Below are 23948 nucleotides of genomic sequence, written 5' to 3'. Positions count from 1 at the left end.
ACTCGCCAGAGCAATGTATGGAGAATTCCCTGCACTCCCTGCAGCAAATGGTACGACACGTCAAAAATCGCATTCACCATACACTGGTCCCCCCAGTATCGTGACCCTCCACGCTAAACACTGAACACTGTGACCAGGTGATGTTGGGTCCTTATTTGGGACCCTACAAAGTGCTCCAGTGCCGAGCCCAGACCTTTGACATTTTGACTAACGAGAAAACTACTTAACACCATCAAACCGACGTGGATACTGTCAGAGAACCTCCCCATCGTCACTGGACAACCACAACACACAATGCAACAATTCAGCCACCCCGAGAACTAGACTACGCTTCTGCATATCCTCAAGAACCGAATGACCAGACCACACCTCCTACATCACGGTACGCCTGTACCAGATGACCACTCCAGCACCTCCCCCCTACCTCAAGTACAGCATCTTTCTCTGCAAGACATGGTCCGATTACGTTTCACACCAGCACCTATGACGACGTGATCAGTCAGTTACGCTGCCAGACGCAGGCGCCAAGCCCCTCCCTCGCACCTGTGCGACACTGCCTAACACTCCCGCTCTTCTGTGCTGCACACTTCTGTCCTAGAGTCACCCAACATCTCTGGCACGCGTGCTGGACTTGAGTACAAGTTGGACAATGTGATTGGACAGGTGCTCTGTACCAGTGCTGTGTTTAATCTCATGATCCAGGTGTGTGATCTCTTTCGGTGGCTCACTACTACACATTTATTCTAACCAGACAACTTTTATGAGTATGATGTCATGTTTCTTGGAATTATTGAAGCTATGGTGTCTGACCGTAGAAATCATTACCTGCTTTTAGATGGAAACTTACAAATTTTACTCACTTGACTAAACTCAAACACACAGCTGACATCAAATATCTTGATACGTGCACAATCACAGACAAAATGTCGAGCCCTGTTCAAACTATTACGACAGTTGTTAATATTTACTAGGTACAGTTTTCTATTTATTAAATTACAAAAGCATACCTTCAACCAAGCCAGCATGAGTTTCTTTGGTGGGAATTTGGAGCGGCCAATCTGATAGCGGACGATGAGTGACCATATCAATCCGAGAATCAGTTTCAGGTTCCCATTTACGATGTCAATATTCCCTGCAAAATAAAATTGTGTATCACATATGTTTCCTTTGTACAAGCTTAAAAGTGAATAGACATATACTTATAATATGCTTAATAATGTAGTTTCACAACATGCAATGTTACGTTGTCAACAAACTTCATATGATGATCAATACAACAATCACAGAAATACGTAAATTGTAAACCGCACGTTGAGTGTAATGTTTTGGAGCAGTGGTGGAAACAACAAACAAGACTGCGACACGCTGATAGCAGTCTGAAAGTTAACCACAGTTTTGGGTGAGTGGGCAAGATGGGACCCAGATTTATTTTACTTATTTCTTTATTTTTATTTACACGTCAAGTTCTGCAGGACGAAATTGAGGAGCACATCTGCAAGGTCACGGAACGTGTCAGTACACGAAATTACAACATAAAAGTAATAACAGATAAAAATAAAATGTTTATGAAGCCGAATAAAGTCAGTCCATAAGTTTAAGTAAATGCAAGTAACAACAGAACATGAATCACCTTAATTTTTCAAGGAACTCTTCCACAGAATAGAAGAAGTTACCCATGAGGAAACTCTTCGGTTTCGATTTGTAAGGGCGTGGATTACTGCTAAGATTTTTGAATTCTTGTGGTAGCTTATTGAAAACGGATGCAACAGAATGCTGTACACCTTTCTGCACAAGAGTTAAGTAAGTGCGATTCAAAAGCAGATTATTGATCGTGACCGGGCCAAATATCTCACGAAATAAGCGTCAAACGAAAAACTACAAAGAACGAAACTTATCTAGCTTGAAGGGGGATACCAGATGGCGCAATGGTTGGCCCGCTAGATGACGCTGCCATAGGTCAAACTGATATCAACTGTCTTTTTTTTTTAAATAGGAACCCCCATTTTTTATTACATATTCGTATAGTACGTAAAGAATTACGAATGTTTTAGTTGGACCACTTTTTTCGCTTTGTGATAGATGGCGCTGTAATAGTCACAAACATATCGCTAACAATTTTAGACGAACAGTTCGTAACAGGTAGGTTTTTTAAATTAAAATACAGAACGTAGGTACGTTTGAGCATTTTATTTCGGTTGTTCCAATGTGATACATGTACCTTTGTGAACTTATCATATCTGAGAACGCATGCTGTTACAGCGCGATTACCTGTAAATACCACATTAATGCAATAAATGCTCAAAATGATGTCCGTCAACCTCAATGCATTTGGCACTACGTGTAATGACATTCCTCTCAACAGCGAGCAGTTCCCGTTTTATTTATTTCCACGACGCGTTTCAGAAATAGTGTCTTGTTTCTCCACTAGGCAATGCCACAACTTCCTCCAAAAAAGCATAACACAACACACATACAAATTTCATACTAACTAATGTAAATCCACCCGATGATGGAGGTTTAAACGTTTGAAACGCGTCGTGGAAATAAATAAAACGGTGACTGGTAACAATAAACTTGTTGTTTCATTTAATGTCAATAACAGTCACGGTAAAGCCTAACCTAAAATGTTCGCATTTAAAGCGAGTAGTTCGCCTTCCGTAATGTTCGCACATGCGTTGACAATGCACTGCTGCATGTTGTCAGGCGTTGTCGGTGGATCACTATAGCAAATATCCTTCAACTTTCCCCACAGAAAGAACGTGCGGGCCATAGTATGGTGCTTCGACGACCAATCCACCTGTCATCAAATATGCTATTCAATACCGCTTCAACTGCACGCGAGCTATGTGCCGGACATCCATCATGTTGGAAGAACATCGCCATTCTGCCATACAGTGAAACATCTTGCAGTAACATCGGTACAACGTTACGTAGGAAATCAGCATACATTGCTCCATTGAGATTGCCATCGATAAGATGGGGGCCCATTATCCTTTCTCCCATAATGCCGCACCATACATTAACCCGCGCAACGTCGCTAATGTTCAACTTGTCGCAGCCATCGTGGATTTTCCGTTGCCCAAGAATGCATATTATGCAGGTTTATTTACCGCTGTTGGTGAATGACGCTTCGTCGCTGAATAGAACGCGTGCAAAAAATCTGTCATCGTTCCGTAATTTCTCTTGTGCTCAGTGGCAGATCTGTACACGATGTTCAAAGTCGTCGCCATGCAATTCCTGGTGCATAGAAATATGGTACGGGTGCAATCGATGTTGTAGCATTCTCAACACCGACGTTTTTGAGATTCCCGATTCTCGCACAATTTGTCTGCTGCTGATGTGCGGATTAGCGGCAACAGCAGCTAAAACACCTACTTAGGCATCATCATTTGTTGCAGGTCGTAGTTTACGTTTCACACTTCCTGTTTCCTTAAATAACGTAACTATCCGGCGAACGGTCCGGACACTTAGATGATGTCCTCCAGGATACCGAGCAGCATACATAGCAACCGCCCGTAGGGCGTTTTGATCACAATAGCCATACATCAACACGATATCGACCTTTTCCGCAATCGGTAAACGGTCCATTTTAACACGGGTAATGTAACACGAAGCAAATACCGTCCGCACTGGCGGAATGTTACGTGGTACCACGTACGTAAACGTTTGTGACTATTACAGCGGCATCTATCACAAAGCGAAAAAAGTGGTCCAACTAAAACATTCATATTTCTTTACGTACTACACGAATATGTAATAAAAATGGGGGTTCTTATTTAAAAAAAAAACACAGCTAATACCTGTTTGACCAATGGCAGCGCCATCTAGCGGACCAACGAAAGCGCCATCAGGGGGTGGACAAGAGTTTCGTGAACTTACACCACTTATTGCCCGAACAGCCCGAGCCAAAAATATCCATTGACAATGAGAAAAGTTATCCCACAATAAAATACCACATGACATAAGCGAATGAAGATAAGCAAAGTGGACTAATTTTCGTGTCGAATGATCACTCACTTCAGATACCGTTCGAATAGTAAAAATGACAGCATTAAGTTTTTGAACAAGATCCTGAACGTGGGTTTTCCACGACAGTTTACTATCTATCTGAACACCCTAAATTTGAACTGTTCAGTTTCAGTAATCGCATACTCATTCCGTGAAATTGAAACGTCGGGTTTTGTTGAATTTTGTGTTAGAAAATGTAAAAACTGAGTCTTACTGTGATTTAGCGTTAGTTTATTTTCTAAAAGTTATGAACTTGTCATTTGAAAAATGCCAATGACGCACAAAGCATCCTTTACTACCAAGCTAGTGTCATCAGCAAACAGAAATATTTTAGAATTACCTGTAACACTAGAGAGCATATCGTTTGTATAAATAAGGAACAGGAGTGGCACACCCCACTCAGACCCCACATTACAGCTATTCTGAACACTGTGAATAATGACCTTTTGCTGCCTGTTGTTAAAGTAAGAGGTGAACCCATTGTGAGCTACTCCCCGTATTCCATAATGGTCCAACTTCTGGAGCAATATTTTCTGATCAACACGATCAAACACCATAGTTAAATAAAAAAGATGTCTAGCGTCCGGAACCTTTTATTTAACCCATCCTGTACCTTACAGAGATAAGAGAAGATAGCATTTTCAATCGTTAAACCGCCTCTAAAGCCATTTGATGGCAAATTATATGATATAAAATGATCAATTATACTTACATACACAGCCTTTTGAATGACTTTAGCAAACACTGATGGCGTAGAAGCATGTCCAAAAAGATCCACATTATCCCTTTCTTCCTTTTTAAAAAGCGGCTTTACTACCGAGTACTTCAGTCGTTCAGGAAACTGATCATTCTTAAAGGAAAAATTACAAATATGGCTAAGTACAGGACTAACAAGTGCAGCACAGTACTTTAATATTCTCCTAGGCACTCCATCATATCCATGAGAGTCGTTCTTCTACAGTGATTGACTCATCTCCCCCTTGTCTGTGTCACAGAGGAGTATTTACGACATCAATCTCAGAAAGGCATTTTCCAAGAGGGTTATATGATTCCCTGTAGAAACTAAGTTTTTGTTTAATTCACCAGGAATGCTCAGAAAATGATTCTTAAATACTTTACATACATCTGACTGAACAGAAGCAGCAATAGTTTTACTACGAACTGACTTTATACCGCGATCTTGTGCTCCTGACCAGATACTTCCTTCACAACTGACCATATGCTTTTAGTTTTATCCAGTGAATTAGCTATTCTATTTGCGTACCATATACTCTTTGCATTCCTAATAACATTTTTAAGCACCTTACAGTACGGTTTGTAATGGACTACTGTAGCTTGATCGTGACTACTTCTAACATTGTGATATAATTTCTGCTTTGTTCTACATAATATTCTTATCCCACAAGTCACCCACCCAGGCTACCTTTCACTGCTAGTATCTTGTTTAGAATGTTCTGATGGAACGCAACTTTCAAACAGCATGAGAAATGTGTTAAGGGAAGCATTATGTTTGTCATGTAGGTTATCGACACTATAAACATCCTGCCTCTCTTGTTACTTAACGAGATTTAAAAAATACTCTACTCCCGTTGAATTAGATTTCCTGCATAGTTTGTAATTATGTGAAACATTTGTTTGAGTACAAAAGCCTTTAGTGTCAAAATTAGAGCATCATGGTCTTAAAGGCCATTCACCCTTTTACTGACAGAATACCCATCTAGAAATGAATAATGAATAAAAATATTCTCTATGGCTGCGCTACTGTTCCCTTTCACCCTGGTTGGGAAAAACACGGTCTGCATCAGATCATATGAATTTAGGAGACATACCAACATCCTTTTTCTTGCACAGTCATATACAAAATTAATATTGAAGTCCCATATATAACTAATTTTTGTACTTCCTATAAAGTGAACCAAGCTCTCATTCTTTAGCTTGAGCAGAAACGCTTTGAAGTCAGAATTAGGAGACCTATAAACAACAACAATTAGAAGTTTTGTTTCACTAAACTCAACTGCCCCTGGACACCACCTGTTCATTGCAGTGCCGTGATACGTCTACGGACTCAAAAGGGAATACTGTTTTTTTTACGTACAATGTGTGTTATAATAATAGTAAAAAAGAAATACACACATATGAAAAGTGTAAAGGATAATAAAACTGCGTTATTAGAAATGATCGATTTGTACAAATTTAGGGTAATCGGACGTCCTCTCTTACATTTCAATTGTAGATGCAAGTAGTCGACTTCGCGGACATTGCGGGTCAAATAAATGAAGAAAATTCTCCTCACTTGGTTCCACTGCTTCTCAATAAAAAATATTTAATACTGATAGCAAGTCTTCTCTTTTTTCGAAACATATGTGATAAAAAACACTCGTAGCCCGTCATACTCCGAGCAGCACATCTTAACAGAACGTGTATATAGGAGAGGGTGAGAAACAAAATCATGTACAAGAAAAATGAGTGATGTTGTTTTTTTACATTTTTCCGCACATTCATAATTAATTTCTTATGGTCGATCGGTGTTTCATTTTTTGTTTTTTAATAAATTTCCTGGGGGTCTTTCACCACGTACCCACACAATGGCCACTCCCCCACTCCGCAAAGAAATCCTTGGAAAGCAGCCAGCTAATCTATGCCCCGATAAGTAAATCCTCTGAACTGTCAAATTATTTAAGTGCTGCTGCGATATACCAGTAATGTCAGGGTCAACATCTATAAGCAGTTCACCAACTTTATCTCTAATACCTCTCATATTTTGAGATACATTAATTCCTTCTCTGCTTAGATACTTGACTTCCTCTGAAGGTGATTCATTTGCTAGAGGGGTTTCCTTTAAGCAGGTATACCTATCAGCTGACTTCAATACAAAAAAGGTGCAGCTCTAACACCAACTACCACAGGAATTTTTCCATGAGTGATCCCAGCACCATCCAATACGCTGCCACCTATAAGCTTTGCCAGCCTCCCCTCCTCATACCTATTGAGGTGCAGGCCATGCCTAGTGAAACCCGATCTACTGATAGATTCAAAAGGCACCACTGCAACGTGACCCACGCCCTCTGCCTTCAGCACCCTCCCCAGCCCCGTGTTGACGGGCCTAACAGCAGTATTGAGACGAGGCCGATCATGACGCTGAAACAGTTGCACCAAGTGCACATTAGTGACACCAGTTTGAGTAGCTGTCTTTACCAGGCCACCACCTACATCACATTCCCTGTCCCTACCACGACTGTTTCTTGCTTCACCCTTAATCACCACCTCACCCTCTTTCGTAAAATTCCTACATAACTCCCCTATGATGTCAGTCACCTGAGTCAACCTTGCACTAGGCTTCAGAATGCAGGTGATCTAGTACTCACTCCCCAAACTTCTTGCAACTGTTGGTCCACACCTCTACCATGGGAACCAACTAGAAGCGGAACCTTCTTCTTTATGATAGAATTTGCAACTGACTTAGGCTTCCTAACTGCTAAGGACTGCTACATTTTTCCTACACCTACAGCTACAAGATGCTCTTCTCCATTCAACTCTGACAGTTGGTCAAATCTATTACATATACGCAAAACACAACTGTCTGAATATCTCCTCCTCCTAGCTGCCTTCTGCCCGACTGCCAGTTCCCATTCCCCAGCATCCTTCACCATCTAGTTCCTCCTTTGCGTCTTCTAACTGCACCTGAATGGCACAGATTTTAGGCTCCTGCTTCTTTATCAGCTTATTTCTGCTACAGATTCTGCGTTCCCAGCATAGGATCTCGCTAGAATGCCCACTAGTTTCACCACTGCATTCCCCCCAATGAAAATATTATGATCGTATAACACATCGTAACCTACTACTCACAAACCTACGACAAAGCCCACACTTCTCACTCATGGTAAGTTTTTAAGAGTTACTGAAAAAACTAAATGTCTACATTACTTAAGTTCAATTACAACAGGAGAGATATTTAAAAAATAGTAGTCTAGAAATTCTCTCTTTACTAAGCAACAACTTTTATTTCTACTTTTAAACCACGACTAATACCACCGTCCGCCCCCGGTAGCTGAGTGGCAGCCGGCACGGTAGCTCAGCGTGTTCGGTCAGAGGCCTGCGTGCTCTCTGTAATAAAAAAAAAAAAACTGAGTCAAGGAATAAACGATCAACTTGAACGGATGTCTTATGACGGCCGCAACGACCAAACACAACGATCAACAACGAACAAAATGAAAAAAAGAAAAAATGGTCAGCGCGACAGACTGTCAATTCTAAGGGCCCGGGTTCGATTCCCGGCTGGGTCGGAGATTTTCTCTGCTCAGGGACTGGGTGTTGTGTTGTCCTAATCATCATCATTTCATCCCCATCGACGCGCAAGTCGCCGAAGTGGCTCCAAATCGAAAGACTTGCACAAGGCGAGCGGTCTACCCGACGGGAGGCTCTCGTCACACGACATTTCATTTTTTTACCAGTACCACCAAAACTTCACACAATCTCTTAGCTAAATCCAAAAATTTAAGCAGCCACTGGAACACTCAAAGATATTTCACTACATCTACATCTACATGACTACTCTGCAATTCACATTTAAGTGCTTGGCAGAGGGTTCATCGAACCACAATCATACTATCTCTCTACTATTCCACTCCCGAACAGCGCGCGGGAAAAACGAACACCTAAACCTTTCTGTTCGAGCTCTGATTTCTCTTATTTTATTTTGATGATCATTCCTACCTATGTAGGTTGGGCTCAACAAAATATTTTCGCATTCGGAAGAAAAAGTTGGTGACTGAAATTTCGTAAAAAGGTCTCGCCGCGACGAAAAACGTCTTTGCTGAATGACTTCCATCCCAACTTGTGTATCATATCTGCCACACTCTCTCTCCTATTACGTGATAATACAAAACGAGCTGCCCTTTTTTGCACCCTTTCGATGTCCTCCGTCAATCCCCACTTGGTAAGGATCCCACACCGCGCAGCAATATTCTAACAGAGGACGAACGAGTGTAGTGTAAGCTGTCTCTTTAGTGGACTTGTTGCATCTTCCAAGTGTCCTGCCAATGAAACGCAACCTTTGGCTCGCCTTCCCCACAATATTATCTATGTGGTCCTTCCAACTGAAGTTGTTCGTAATTTTAACACCCAGGTACTTAATTGAATTGACAGCCTTGAGAATTGTACTATTTATCGAGTAATCGAATTCCAACGGATTTCTTTTGGAACTCATGTGGATCATCTCACACTTTTCGTTATTTAGCGTCAACTGCCACCTGGCACACCATACAGCAATCTTTTCTAAATCGCTTTGCAACTGATACTGGTCTTCGGATGACCTTAGTAGACGGTAAATTACAGCATCATCTGCGAACAATCTAAGAGAACTGCTCAGATTGTCACCCAGGTCATTTATATACATCAGGAACAGCAGAGGTCCCAGGACGCTTCCCTGGGGAACACCTGATATCACTTCAGTTTTACTCGATGATTTGCCGTCTATTACTACGAACTGCGACCTTCCTGACAGGAAATCACGAATCCAGTCGCAAAATTGAGACGATACCCCATAGGCCCATAGCTTGATTAGAAGTCGCTTGTGAGGAACGGTGTCAAAAGCTTTCCGGAAATCTAGAAATACGGAATCAACTTGAGATCCCCTGTCGATAGCGGCCATTACTTCGTGCGAATAAAGAGCTAGCTGCGTTGCACAAGAGCGATGTTTTCTGAAGCCATGCTTATTACGTATCAATAGATCGTTCCCTTCGAGGTGATTCATAATGTTTGAATACAGTATATGCTCCAAAACCCTACTGCAAACCGACGTCAATGATATAGGTCTGTAGTTAAATGGATTACTCCTACTACCCTTCTTAAACACTGGTGCGACCTGCGCAATTTTCCAATCTGTAGGTACAGATCTATCGGTGAGCGAGCGGTTGTATATGAGAGCTAAGTAGGGAGCTATAGTATCAGCGTAATCTGAAAGGAACCTAATCGGTATACAATCTGGACCTGAAGACTTGCCCGTATCAAGCGATTTGAGTTGCTTCGCAACCCCTAAGGTATCTACTTCTAAGAAACTCATGCTAGCAGATGTTCGTGTTTCAAATTCTGGAATATTCCATTCGTCTTCCCTGGTGAAGGAATTTCGGAAAACTGCGTTCAATAGCTTTAGCGGCACAGTCGTCGGTAACAGTACCATCGGCACTGCGCAGCGAAGGTATTGACTGCGTCTTGCCGCTTGTGTACTTTGCATACGACCAGAATTTCTTCGGATTTTCTACCAAATTTCGAGACAATGTTTCGTTGTGGAACCTATTAAAGGCATCTCGCATCGAAGTCCGTGCCAAATTTCGCGCGTCTGTAAATTTTAGCCCATCTTCGGGATTTCGCATTCTTCTGAACTCCGCATGCTTTTTCCGTTGCTCTGCAACAGCGTTCGGACCTTTTTTGTGTACCACGGGGGATCCGTTCCATCTCTTACCAATTTATGAGGTATGAATCTCTCAATTGCTGTTGGTACTATATCTTTGAATTTTGAGCCACATCTCGTCTACATTTGCATAGTCAGTTCGGAAGGAATGGAAACACACAATAAGAAACGTCAACTGAAAACAACCACATGAAATTTGCTGAACGAATTGAACGCATAGACAACTCTAAAAAACTCAGTAGGCGAAGGTTTGCAAAAGTTTATTAAACGGTTATTTCAGCACAAACGGCAAGAGGCATCGTTGAAAGCTACTAAATTTGATATCTGTATGACAGTGTACAAGCAACTTTGTCAGAACTTAATTTAAGAACCGCTACAGCGGCAACTGCACGTTGCGGAATGTAAACAGACTGCTCATATTTGGATGAACTGTTGAAAACTACTAAATTAAATATAAATATTCGAATACAGTGCACAAACCACTTTGACAGTACTTTACAGCCGCTACAACTGCAACTGCACCCCGCGAAATGTAAATACACCCTCATGTCAACAAACATGACCTATCACTTTGAAGGTCACCGCCCATTCCTCCCTGAATGAATGAGTCCATTGATCTACTAATGTACGGCGTACGTCACTTGGTCTCGGCTCCAAAACATGGACTCGAACACTTTCTAATGTAAACAATGGCATCATGTTATACTTGCGCTAGTGGAATTTATTACCCTAATATGAATAAGATGTGTCCTTTCAAGTTTCCGCTCTTCGGGAAATTCGTAAGGGGCGTTACCCTTTAGGTCACACCCACAGGACATCACAAAATTAAAATGATAACCTGTGCTTCAAAGATATTCCCCAGAACTGTGATAGGCATAGGGCAGATACACACTTCATACCATGAGGGATCCCACGGCCGCGCGTGTCATAGCTGCGCTCCTCCCTCCACTATGAACACATAGCCGGCCGCGGTGGTCTCGCGGTTCTAGGCGCGCAGTCCGGAACCGTGCGACTGCTACGGTCGCAGGTTCCAATCCTGCCTCGGGCATGGATGTGTGTGATGTCCTTAGGTTATTCAGGTTTAAGTAGTTCTAAATTCTAGGGGACTGATGACCATAGCTGTTAAATCCCATAGTGCTCAGAGCCATTTGAAGCATGAACACATATGGGCTGCGCAGTGCGCTTGTCAGTGCAGCTGACCTCAGTCTCGGGTCGTGACCCAAGTACCAGGCCGCGGCAGCGGCGCGCTCTGCACACTTTCATGCAACTTGTCTCTCAGTCGCGGATATTTCCAGGAATCGAACGTTACTAACATTGCATCATCCTGACACATTTTCTCCATAGCAAGACATGTACAGTAATCACTTTTATGCTGCTGTGCAAAGTCCTAAAAATCTCGTCGTTGTCCGATAATAGAACGGTTGAGGCGACCATGCGCCACGCCATGCACCTATCCTTTTATAAGCAAAATTATTTTAAACCAAAACTTTACATGATCATTCGATAAAGTGGTCCCAAATTGTGCTAGAAAACAAATATTCAGGTGCAAAAAGTTTATTATTTTTTGCATATACATTTACACACAAAGAACAACTCATTCTATAGTCATGAACGTATGTTCCATGTTTGCAACTAAATGAAACGCAGTTTTTTTTTCACATACGTTATTAAGTAGCAATCACAAATATGTTACTATATTGCGTCGTCCCGTGTTTTTCTCTTACTTTGGTTATTTAAAATGACTTTTCTAGCGTTAAATTATCGCTTGGTGTTACTTACGATTTCCAATGTTGCTAGTCCATCTGTTTGGTTTTGGAGTTATGTTCATTCGCTCCCAATGCTCCAGATAGCCAATTTCCAGCATCACTTAACTTTAGCTTTCCACTGTGTGTGTGTGTGTGTGTGTGTGTGTGTGTGTGTGTGTGTGTGTGTGTGTGTGTGTGTGTGTGTTTGTGTGAGAGAAAGAGAGAGAGAGAGAGAGACGCAGTTTTACTAATTATTTATTCTGGTTATGTTTCACGCATCCAATTGTTATTGTTGTAGTGGCTAATAACATTGTTAGTGAGTTACTGCGTATATTGATATGGCGGGATGGTTCATGTCCATGTTTTAATAGTTCAGCAAAGGTTGAGTGGCTAGTTTCATACTTCCAGCTTCTTATATGTTCTTTATGCCTAGTTTTGAAATTCCTGCCTGTCGTCCCCAGATACACACTCACATTCTTGGCATTCTAACTGGTATTTATATGGTTTGTTTACTGTTGTTTGTTAATATGACTAGAGTGTGTTTCTTGTCCTGTAGGTAATGTGTAACCCTGTTTCTGTATTATATTTGCTACTCCGTTTGTTTACTTGTGTTTGCATGTTAGAAGTGTACCATTTCTTTCTGTTAGTGACATCATCGACATCAACATCTACATCTACAATCATACTCGCACAAGCCACCAGACGGTGTGTGGAGGAGGGTACTTTGAGTACTTCTATCGGTTCTCCCTTCTATTCCAGTCTCGTTCTCCCTTCTATTCCAGTTTCTTATTGTTCCTGGAAAGAAAGATTGTAGGTATGCCTCTTTGTGGGCTCCAATCTCTCTGATTTTATCCTCATGATCTCTTCGCGAGATATACGTAGGAGGGAGCAATATACCGCTTCACTCTTCGGTGAAGGTATGTTCTCGAAACTTCAACAAAAGCCCGTACCGAGCTACTGAGCGTCTCTCTTGCAGTCATCCACTGGAGTTTATCTATCATCTCCGTAACACTTTCGCGATTACTACATGATCCTGTAACGAAGCGCGCTGCTCTCCGTTGGATCTTCCCTATCTCTTCTATTAACCCTATCTGGTACGGATCCCACACCCGTGAGCAGTATTCAAGCAGTGGGCGAACAAGTGTACTGTAACCTACTTCCTTTGTTTTCGGATTGCATTTCCTTAGGATTCTTCCAAGGAATCTCAGTTTGGCATCTGCTTTACCGAGGATTAATTTTATATGATCATTCCATTTCAAATCACCCCTAATGCCTACTCCGAGATAATTTATGGAATTAACTGCTTCCAGTTGCTGACCTGCTATATTGTAGCTAAATTATAAGAGATCTTTCTTTCTATGTATTCGCAGCACATTACACTTGTCTACATTGAGAGTCAATTGCCATTCCTTGCACCATGCGTCAATTCGGTGCAGATCCTCCTGCATTTCAGTACAATTTTCCATTGCTAAAACCTCTCGCTATATTACAGCATCATCCGCAAAAAGCCGCAGTTAACTTCCGATGTTATCCACAAGGTCATTTATATATATTGTGAATAGCAACGGTCCTACGACACTCCCCTGCGGCACACCTGAAATCACTCTTATTTCGGTAGACTTCTCTCCACTGAGAATGACATGCTGCATTCTGTTACCTAGGAACTCTTCAATCCAACCACACAATTGGTCTGATAGTCCATATTCTCTTACTTGGTTCATTAAACGACTCTGGGGAACTATATCGAACGCCTTGCGGAAGTCAAGAAACACGGCATCTACCTGGGAACCCGTGTCTATGGCCCTCTGGGTCTCGTGGACGAATAGCGCAAGCTGGGTTTCACACGATCGTCTTTTTCGAAACCCACACTGATTCCTACAGAGTAGATTTCTAGTCTCCAGAAAAGTCATTATACTCGAACATAATACGTGCTTCAAAATTCTACAACTGATCGACGCTAGAGATACAGGTCTATAGTTCTGCACATCTGTTCGACGTGCCCTTCTTGAAAACGGGGATGACCTGTGCCCTTTTCCAATCCTTTGGAACGCAACGCTCTTTTAGAGTCCTACGGTACACCGGTGGAACAAGTGGGGCAAGTTCCTTCGCGTACTCCGTGTAAAATCGAACTAGTATCCCATCAGGTCCAGCGGCCTTACCTCTTTTTAGCGATTTTAATTGTTTTTCTATCCCTGTGTTATCTATTTCGATATCTACTACTTTGTCACCTGTGGGACAATCTAGAGAAGGAACTGCAGTAAAGTCTTCCTCTGTGGAACAGCTTTGGGGAAGGACATTTAGTATTTCGGCCTTTAGTCTGTCATCCTCTGTTTCAGTACCATTTTGGTCACAGAATGGACATTTTGTTTTGATCCACGTACCGCTTTGACATAAGACCAAAATTTCTTAGGATTTTCTGCCAAGTCAGTACATAGAACTTTACTTAGGATTCATTGAACGCCTCTCGCATAGCCCTCCGCACACTACATTTCGCTTCGTGTAATTTTTGTTTGTCTGTAAGGCTTTGCCTACGTTTATGTTTGCTGTGAAGTTCCCTTTGCTTCTGCAGCAGTTTTCTAACTCGTTTGTTGTACCACGGTGGCTCTTTTCCATCTCTTCAGATCTTGCTTGGCACATACTCATCTAATGCATATTGTACGATGGTTTTGAACTTTCTCCACTGATCCTCAATACTATCTGTACTTGGGACAAAACGTTTGTGTTGGGCTGTCAAGTGCTTTGAAATCTGATTTTTGTCACTTTTGCTAAACAGAAAAATCTTCCTACCATTTTTAATATTTCTATTTGCGGCTGAAATCATCGATGCAGTAAACGCTTTATGATCGCTGATTCCCTGTTCTGCGTTAACTGTTTCAAATAGTTGGGGTCTGTTTGTCACCAGAAGGACTAATATGTTATCCCCACGAGTCGGTTCTCTGTTCAACTGCTCAAGGTAGTTTTCAGATAAAGCACTTAAAAAGTTTCACTGGATTCTTTGTCCCTGCCACCCGTTATAAACGTTTGAGTCTCCCAGTCTGTATAGTGTTACTGTTTTGGACTTGCGCGTCCGCTATAGTATTTGTGGAGTTGTGTGGTGTTTGTGTTCTCCACTCGGATTTCCTTTTCTTTAGGTGTGTTTTGATTTTGTGGTTGAGTCTTTGTACTACATATGTGCTCCGAAACCACAGTACGGTGCATGGCGGGGAGCACTACTAGTGACTTCTTGTCCCATTCCACTCGCAAATGGAGCGAGGGGAACATCCACCCCCGTTCAAAAATGTGTGTCAGTTCCTAAGGGACCCAACTGCTGAGGTCATCGGTCGGTAGACTTACACACTACTTATACAAACTAATGCTGAGAACAACACACACACCCATGCCCGAGGGAGGACTCGAACCTCCGGCGGGAGGGGCCGCGCAATCAGTGCATGGCGCCTCCGTATGAGCCCTCATTTCTCGTATCTTAAGTTCGTGGTTCTTACGCGCAATGTGTGCTGGTGGCAGTAGAATCAGTTTCAAATGCCGGTTTTCTAAAGTTTCCCAATATAGTTCTTCGAAAAGAACGTCGCCTTCCTTCCAGGACTTCCCATTTTAGTTCCCAAAGCACTCCATAATATTTACGTGTTGTTCAAACGTACCGGTTACAAATGCATCAGCTCGTCTCTGAATTTCTTCCAAGTCTTCCTGTAATGCGATCTGATACGGATCCCAAACACTCGAACAGTACTCAAGAGTAGGTCGCACCAGCGTCCTATATGCAGTCTCCCTTGCAGATGAACCACACTTTCGCAAAATTCTCCCTATCACAGTCCTCACGCTCGTTCCACTTAACATCGCTTTGCAGCGTTACGCCCAGACTGAGTTTCACACAAACGATGCTGATTCGTGGAAATAAGCTTCTCAAGCTGAAGAAAATTTATTATATTCGAACTGAGAATAAGTTCAAGGATTCTGCAACAATCCGAAGTTAAGGATATTGGTCTGCAATTTTGCGTGTGCATTATGTTACCCTTTTTATTTACAGGAGTCACCTGCGCATTTTTCCACACGCTTGGGACTTGGTGCTGGGCGAGACATTCGCGATAAATGTAGGTAACGGACCGGTACCGTAGAGTACTCTTTGTAAAACCGAATTGGGATATAATCCGGACCTAGTGACTTATTTGTTTTCAAATCTATCAGTTACGCCCGATGGTCAAATGACATTATGTTTGTACTGTTCTCCTGCGTGAATGATTTCTTGAACGCGAAATGTTAAACATCGGCTTTCGTTTAGCTATTCAACTGCTACACCAGACTGGTCAACAAGGGACTGAATGGATTCTCGATCTTCTGCTACGTTATGACAGTGGTAGTAGTTGTATGCTTCGCGCACAGATCGTTCCACAGACGCACGCATATCTACTGGCCTTCGCTTGTCGTCATTTGTGCGTTCTCTTTTGAACCAACAGTGCAACAGCATTACACGATGGTGAGTCTATTCCATCCTTCATATGCTCATCTGCTTACTAGGCACTTACCTCCCCAGACCACGATTTACAGCCTCCTTGAGCGTTGCCCACAATTCCCCTTCGTCCATCATACAGGAACTAAGTAACGTCGACTCACTCTCTAAGTGAGATGCTAACAACTGTATCTAGCACAAACACTCTTATAGCCTTTTCTCTGATTTATTAAGTCCCGTAATCATAATTGATACAATGACATCATGATCGCTGATCTCCTTTTCTATACTGACATACCGGCATAATTGTAGCTAAAAGGTCCAACATATTTAGATATTTCATTTGCCTGCTACTACCGAACTACCTCATCTACACCTGTACTCTGCAAACCATGGCAGATGGTAAGTCCCATTGCATTAGTAATTAGGGTTTCTTCCTGTTCCGTTCACGTATGGAGCGCGAGAAGAATGGCTGTTCGAATGCCTCTGTGCATTCAGTAATTATTCTGATCTTATGTGGGTGGTACGCAGCGGGTATATTCCTAGAGTAATCATTTACAGCTGATTTTTTAAACTTTGTTAACAAACTACACTCCTGGAAATGGAAAAAAGAACACATTGACACCGGTGTGTCAGACCCACCATACTTGCTCCGGACACTGCGAAAGGGCTGTACAAGCAATGATCACACGCACGGCACAGCGGACACACCAGGAACCGCGGTGTTGGCCGTCGAATGGCGCTAGCTGCGCAGCATTTGTGCACCGCCGCCGTCAGTGCCAGCCAGTTTGCCGTGGCATACGGAGCTCCATCGCAGTCTTTAACACTGGTAGCATGCCGCGACAGCGTGGACGTGAACCGTATGTGCAGTTGACGGACTTTGAGCGAGGGCGTATAGTGGGCATGCGGGAGGCCGGGTGGACATACCGCCGAATTGCTCAACACGTGGGGCGTGAGGTCTCCAAAGTACATCGATGTTGTCGCCAGTGGTCGGCGGAAGGTGCACGTGCCCGTTGACCTGGGACCGGACCGCAGCGACGCACGGATGCACGCCAAGACCGTAGGATCCTACGCAGTGCCGTAGCGCACCGCACCGCCACTACCCAGCAAATTAGGGACACTGTTGCTCCTGGGGTATCGGCGAGGACCATTCGCAACCGTCTCCATGAAGCTGGGCTACGGTCCCGCACACCGTTAGGCCGTCTTCCGCTCATGCCCCAACATCGTGCAGCCCGCCTCCAGTGGTGTTGCGACAGGCGTGAATGGAGGGACGAATGGAGACGTGTCGTCTTCAGCGATGAGAGTCGCTTCTGCCTTGGTGCCAATGACGGTCGTATGCGTGTTTGGCGCCGTGCAGGTGAGCACCACAATCAGGACTGCATACGACCGAGGCACACAGGGCCAACACCCGGCATCATGGTGTGGGGAGCGATCTCCTACACTGGCCGTACACCTCTGGTGATCGTAGAGGGGACACTGAATAGTGCACGGTACATCCAAACCGTCATCGAACCCATCGTTCTACCATTCCTAGACCGGCAAGGGAACTTGCTGTTCCAACAGGACAATGCACGTCCGCATGTATCCCGTGCCACCCAATGTGCTCTAGAAGGTGTAAGTCAACTACCCTGGCCAGCAAGATCTCCGGATCTGTCCCCCATTGAGCATGTTTGGGACTGGATGAAGCGTCGTCTCACGCGGTCTGCACGTCCAGCACGAACGCTGGTCCAACTGAGGCGCCAGGTGGAAATGGCATGGCAAGCCGTTCCACAGGACTACATCCAGCATCTCTACGATCGTCTCCATGGGAGAATAGCAGCCTGCATCGCTGCGAAAGGTGGATATACACTGTACTAGTGCCGACATTGTGCATGGTCTGTTGCCTGTGTCTATGTGCCTGTGGTTCTGTCAGTGTGATCATGTGATGTATCTGACCCCAGGAATGTGTCAATAAAGTTTCCCCTTCCTGGGACAATGAATTCACGGTGTTCTTATTTCAATTTCCAGGAGTGTATTTCGGATAGTTTACGTCTGTCTTCTAGAGTCTTCCAGTTCAGTTCCTTCACTATTTCTGTGACACTCTCCCACGGTTTATACAAATCTGTGACCATTAGCGCTGCCCTTCTCTGTATACATTCAGTATCTCTTGTTAGTCCTATCTGGTACGGGTACAACACGCTTGAGTAATACTCTAGGACCTATCGAACGAGTGATTTGTAAGGAATCTTTTGTCGATTGATTGCACTTCCCAAGTATTGTACCAACAGACCGAAGTCTACCTCCTGCTTTACCCATGACTGAACCTACGTGATGATTCCATTTCATATGCCTACGAAGTATTACACTCAGGTATTTGTATGAGTTGGCCTATTCCAACTGTGACTCATTGATATTATAGTCATTGGATACTACGGTTTTTGTGAAGTGCAAAATTTTACCTTTATGAACATTTAAAGCAAGTTACCAATCTGCGCACCACTTTGAAATCTTATCAAAACCTGACTGAATATTTATGCAGCTTCTTTCGCGTAGTACTTCATCGTAAATAACTGCATCATCTGCAAAAAGCCTGATTTTACTATTAATATTGTCTGTAATGTCATTAGTATACACCATAAACAGCAAAGGTCCCAACACACTTCCCTGGGGCACACTGAAGTTACTTCTACATCTGGCGATGACTCACTATCCAAGATCACATGCTGTGTCCTCCTTACCAGAAAGCCCTCAGTCCCGTCACAAATTTCACTTGATACTCCTTATGATCGTACTTTTCACAATATTTCAACAGCGTACCTCGCTGTCTTCTTCAGGTGCTACCTGAGACTGGTCCTTGGGTCGATCGAGTCCAGTATTTATGCCTGGGAGGAGCTGGGCGTTCCCTAATCGGTCCGCGCCCAGATGATTTTCGGAAATAAAACTTCCAGTATGCCATGTGAGAAAAATGCGAGTTGGGTTTCAGATATCGATGTTTTGGTATCCATGCTGGTTAAGAACGTGGAGGTCATCCGCGGCGCGGACCGATTAGGGAGCGCCCAGCACGCAACAGAAGTGGAAACCGTAGTAACAGTCATGAGATAGAGTACCTAACATCTCAGATCGGGCCTGACACACCTCAAATGACAACCACAACCGTTGAGGACGGCCAAAACCGGCGCCGACGGCAGTCGGAACATCCGCGACTGGAGGGGTCCGTTGAAGCCGAGTCTGGCGGGCGCGGACCACAGATGGAACACTCGACTGGGCGCGGACCGATTAGGGAACGCCCAGCTCCTCCCAGGCATAAATACTGGACTCGATCGACCCAAGGACCAGTCTCAGGTAGCACCTGAAGAAGACAGCGAGGTACGCTGTTGAAATATCGTGCGAGAACGACGCGAACATCCGGCTGGATTCCCGAATATCCAAGATGTCATATCTAATTATGTTTGAGCTTTGAATATGTTCTAAGATTCTACAACAAACCGATGTCAAGGACACTGGGCAGTGATATTGTGGATCACTTCTACTATGTGCTTGTAGACGGATGTGAGCTTTGCTTTTTTCCAAGAAGTGGGCACGGTTTCTTGTTAGAGGGATCTATGATATAGTTACATGAGGGGCTCACTGAGGCGCAAATTCCGTATAGAAACTGAGAGGTATTCCATCGGGTTTTTAAAACTTATTTCATTCAGCTTTTCAGTGGTACGAGGATTAAATCCTGGCAATTCCCCTGGGTTTTCCTTTATAAAGAAACATTTTAAAACGAAGTTAAGCATTTCAGCTTTTGCTTTGCTACCCTCAGTTTCAGTTCCTGCCTCATTCACTAGGGACTGGATAACAATTTTGGTGCCACTATGACCAGAATTTCTTTGCCTTCTGTGAAAGATAACTTGACAAATTTCTGCTATAGTACTCACTGAAGGCATCACGCATTGCTCTCTTGACAGCCAAATATATTTCATTCAGCATCTATAGCCCTAAACTTTGCTTTACCCCCATTATGCCGTGAACTCTGTATCTTTAGATGTGTCTTTACAGTAACTGTATAAGATGGAGATGCCCTCCCATTATGAACCGTTCTACAGGGTACATATCTATCCAGTGCATGGTCAAGAATACTTTTAAACTTGAGCCAGAATTCCACTACATGCTTCTGTCCTGCCCTGCAAGTTTAAAGTTCCTCTTTGAGATATCACGTTATTGATTTTTTATCTAGTTTAATGAACATGTACGTCATTTTGCTTGTTTTAGTTGCCCTTTGTACTTTGGTACTCATTGTTGCCATAACCGCGCCATGGTCACTGATACCAATTTCGGTTTGGAGATACTCGGAGAGTTCAGGTCTATTTGTTGCCATTAGATTAAATATATTTCCATTATGAGTGGGATTCCTAACTATCTGTTCAAGGTAGTTTTCGGAGTAAGTATTTAGTAAAGCTTCACAGGCTGTCTTATCACGCCCACCACTAACAAAACCGTAATTTTTCAGTTAATTGTTGGATGATTAAAGTCTCCACCGATGGTTACAGTACGATTGGGGAACTTACGTACATGTGAACTGAGGCGTTTCAGTTACATCAGGTGATAAGTTTGGTGGACGAAGGATGATGCAATTATAATTTTATGTTCACTCCTTATACTGAGTCATGCCCAAACAATCTCACATGCAGCTTCTTCACTTTCAGCCTAGGTGGATTTGAGTTTCTTGTCTACTGCGACAAGTACACCATCCTCATTTCCCATTTGCCTATCCTTCCGATATACATTAAATTTTTCCCCAAAAATGCCACTGCTATCAATTTCAGGTTTGCACCAGCTTTCTGTTCCTAGTATTTCGGATGCTTCACTGCTGTTCATGAGCGCTTCAAACTCTGGCACTTTATTCGAGTACTTCGGCAGTTTACCATTAGGGTTTTAATACTCTATAATCGGTAGGTCAAAGTCGCCTTCAACTAGTATTCCATGATATATTTTCGCGCTACTGACCGTAGACTTTCCTTGAAGAACTCTACAACTTTCACAGCGGAACCGCCGGTAAAAACATCCAACAATTAATTTGGTTTCACTTACCCCTGTTATACTCGACCGTACAACTTCCCTGTCGCACTCAACTTCGAGACCTCAATACGGACAATACTTTTGTCAACTGCAATGAACACACTCTCTCCTATGTCCTCTAATCAGTCTTTCCGATGTACGTTCCATGACTCACTAAATATCTCAGAGCTTTCCACTTCTGGTTTCAGCCAGCACTCGGCCCCATAAATTATTTGAGCGCGAGAATATTCCTGGAGGGCCAGTAAATTCAGAAACTTTGTTACGAATACTTCGACAGTTTACTCATCAAATTTTGATAGTCGACGTGTCTTCATTCTGAACAAAGTCTGACTTCCCCTGCTGCGTATCGACTAGCGAGTGTTCATCAGAGACTATATAGAGGTTATAACCACTGGTTTTGGCTATGACTTGAATTGTTCGTGATTCTTTCTCATAATTTTCTTTTCTCAGTGTGATATTACAGTATTTAGTCTGTCTAACATGTGTCATAGGGCAACTAATGTTAGGTTTGGGGACGGGTAGATGTAGCATGTATAATTGTATCTGTGGCTGTTGGCTTTCTGAAGATGTCAAATGTAAACTCACTGTTGTCTCTCTGTATTGTTACATCCAAGAAATGTATTTTCTTTTATGTTTCTTTTTCCACTGTGAACCGGATATTTATATATATACATTTTTGTCTGCATAAAGTTCATGGTGCATGTTGTTTCACATACCACGCAGATTATGTCATTCACATGTTTATACCAGTAAACAATTTTGTATTTCTTTTGTGATGATTGTGTTAAAGAATTAATATCCCACTCAACAAAGAAAAGTAAGAAAAAGAATTACACCCGTGTAGTACAAAGACTCAACCATAAAATAAAAAATAACTAAGGAAAGTGAAACATACAGAGAACGCAAAGGTCACAGTTCGACGACGTTAGCAGCAGCATGGACTATCAGCTCGGAGACCATGACTGCAGTTACCCTTGACGATATATCACAGACAGGAACGCCTGCGATGGTGTACTCAACGACGAACTTGCGTGCACGAATGGCAAAACGTCATTTTTTCGGATGAATCCAGGTTCTGTTTACAGCATCATGATGGTCGCATCCGTGTTTGCGACATCGGCGTGAGCCCACATTGGAAGCGTGTATTCGTCATCGCCATACTGGCGAATTACCCGGCGTGGTGATATGGGGTGCCATTGGTTACACGTCTCGGTCACCTCTTGTTCGCATTGACGGCATTTTGAACAGTGGACGTTACATTTCAGATGTGTTTCGACCCGTGGCTCTACCCTTCATTAGATCCCTGCGAAACCCTACATGCAGGATAGTGCACGATCGCATGTTGCAGATCCTGCAAGGGCCTTTCTGGATACAGAAAATGTTCGACTGTTGCCCTGGCGAGCACATTCTCCAGATATCCCACCAATTGAAAACGTCTGGTCAATGGTGGCCGAGCAACTAGCTCGTCACAATACGCCAGCCACTACTCTTGGTGAACTGTGGTATCGTGTTGAAGCTGCATGGGCAGCTGTACCTGTACACGCCATCCAAGCTCTGATTGACTCAATGCCCAGGCGTATCAAGGCCGTTATTACGGCCAGAGGTAGTTGTTCTGTGTACTTTTTTCTCAGGATCTATGCACCCAATCTGCGTGAAAATGTAATCACATGTCAGTTCTAGTATAATATGTTTACCCAATGAATACCCGTTTATCATCTGCATTTCTTCTTGGTGTAGCAATTTTAATGGCCAGTAGTGTATTTTGCTTTCTCGGTAAATAAGAGACAACGTGTTTCCGTGATGTTTGTGTGCCTATAAATACATGGATGACGTCTTAAGAGGTAGACTAAATTTACGCTTACATCTGCTTGCTTGCTTGCTTCACATGCCATCGTACGGTGTGAGGTATAGTATCGCGAACCAATATTACTCATTCTTTTTCCTAGCAGAGCAGCGATAGAATCCTTCTGTGGTCAGCTTCAAATGTCAGTTCTCAACAGTGTTGCTCGAAAAGAACATTGTCTTCTGTCCAAGAATTCCGACTTGAGCTACCTGGGGAGTGTAATTCAACAGCTGGAAAAAAATACACATCATGTAAAGGGTCTCTTATGACTACTTTGATTAATTACCCTATCAATGTGATATCAATGACGCGCCACCAGGTGGGTGAAAGTGAGGGTTAGAGTAGCACAGATATGATTTGGTGGTTGGAGTGATAATACAATTTCCCTGTGCTGCTAGCTGAGGAGACTTCATATGCGATGCAGCACTTGGTTACTTTAAGAGAGGAAGCATCCTGTGA

The 23948-nt window shown here is 43.1% G+C and overlaps 1 protein-coding gene across 1 annotated transcript in view; it reads right to left on the bottom strand.

Moving 5' to 3' along the window:
• The window catches only part of LOC126336284 (filamin-A), a 1048954-nt gene that overhangs the window by 715421 nt on the left and 309585 nt on the right, over positions 1-23948 (bottom strand). The window contains 1 exon segment of the mRNA XM_049999806.1: positions 1008-1132. Within this exon segment, the coding sequence (XP_049855763.1) occupies positions 1008-1132 (125 nt within the window).

The sequence above is a fragment of the Schistocerca gregaria genome, chromosome 2 (assembly GCF_023897955.1).
Source record: "Schistocerca gregaria isolate iqSchGreg1 chromosome 2, iqSchGreg1.2, whole genome shotgun sequence".
NCBI classification, from domain to species: Eukaryota; Metazoa; Arthropoda; class Insecta; order Orthoptera; family Acrididae; genus Schistocerca; species Schistocerca gregaria.
Note: the sequence above shows the minus strand (reverse complement) of the source record. Positions and strands in the feature narration are given on the sequence as shown.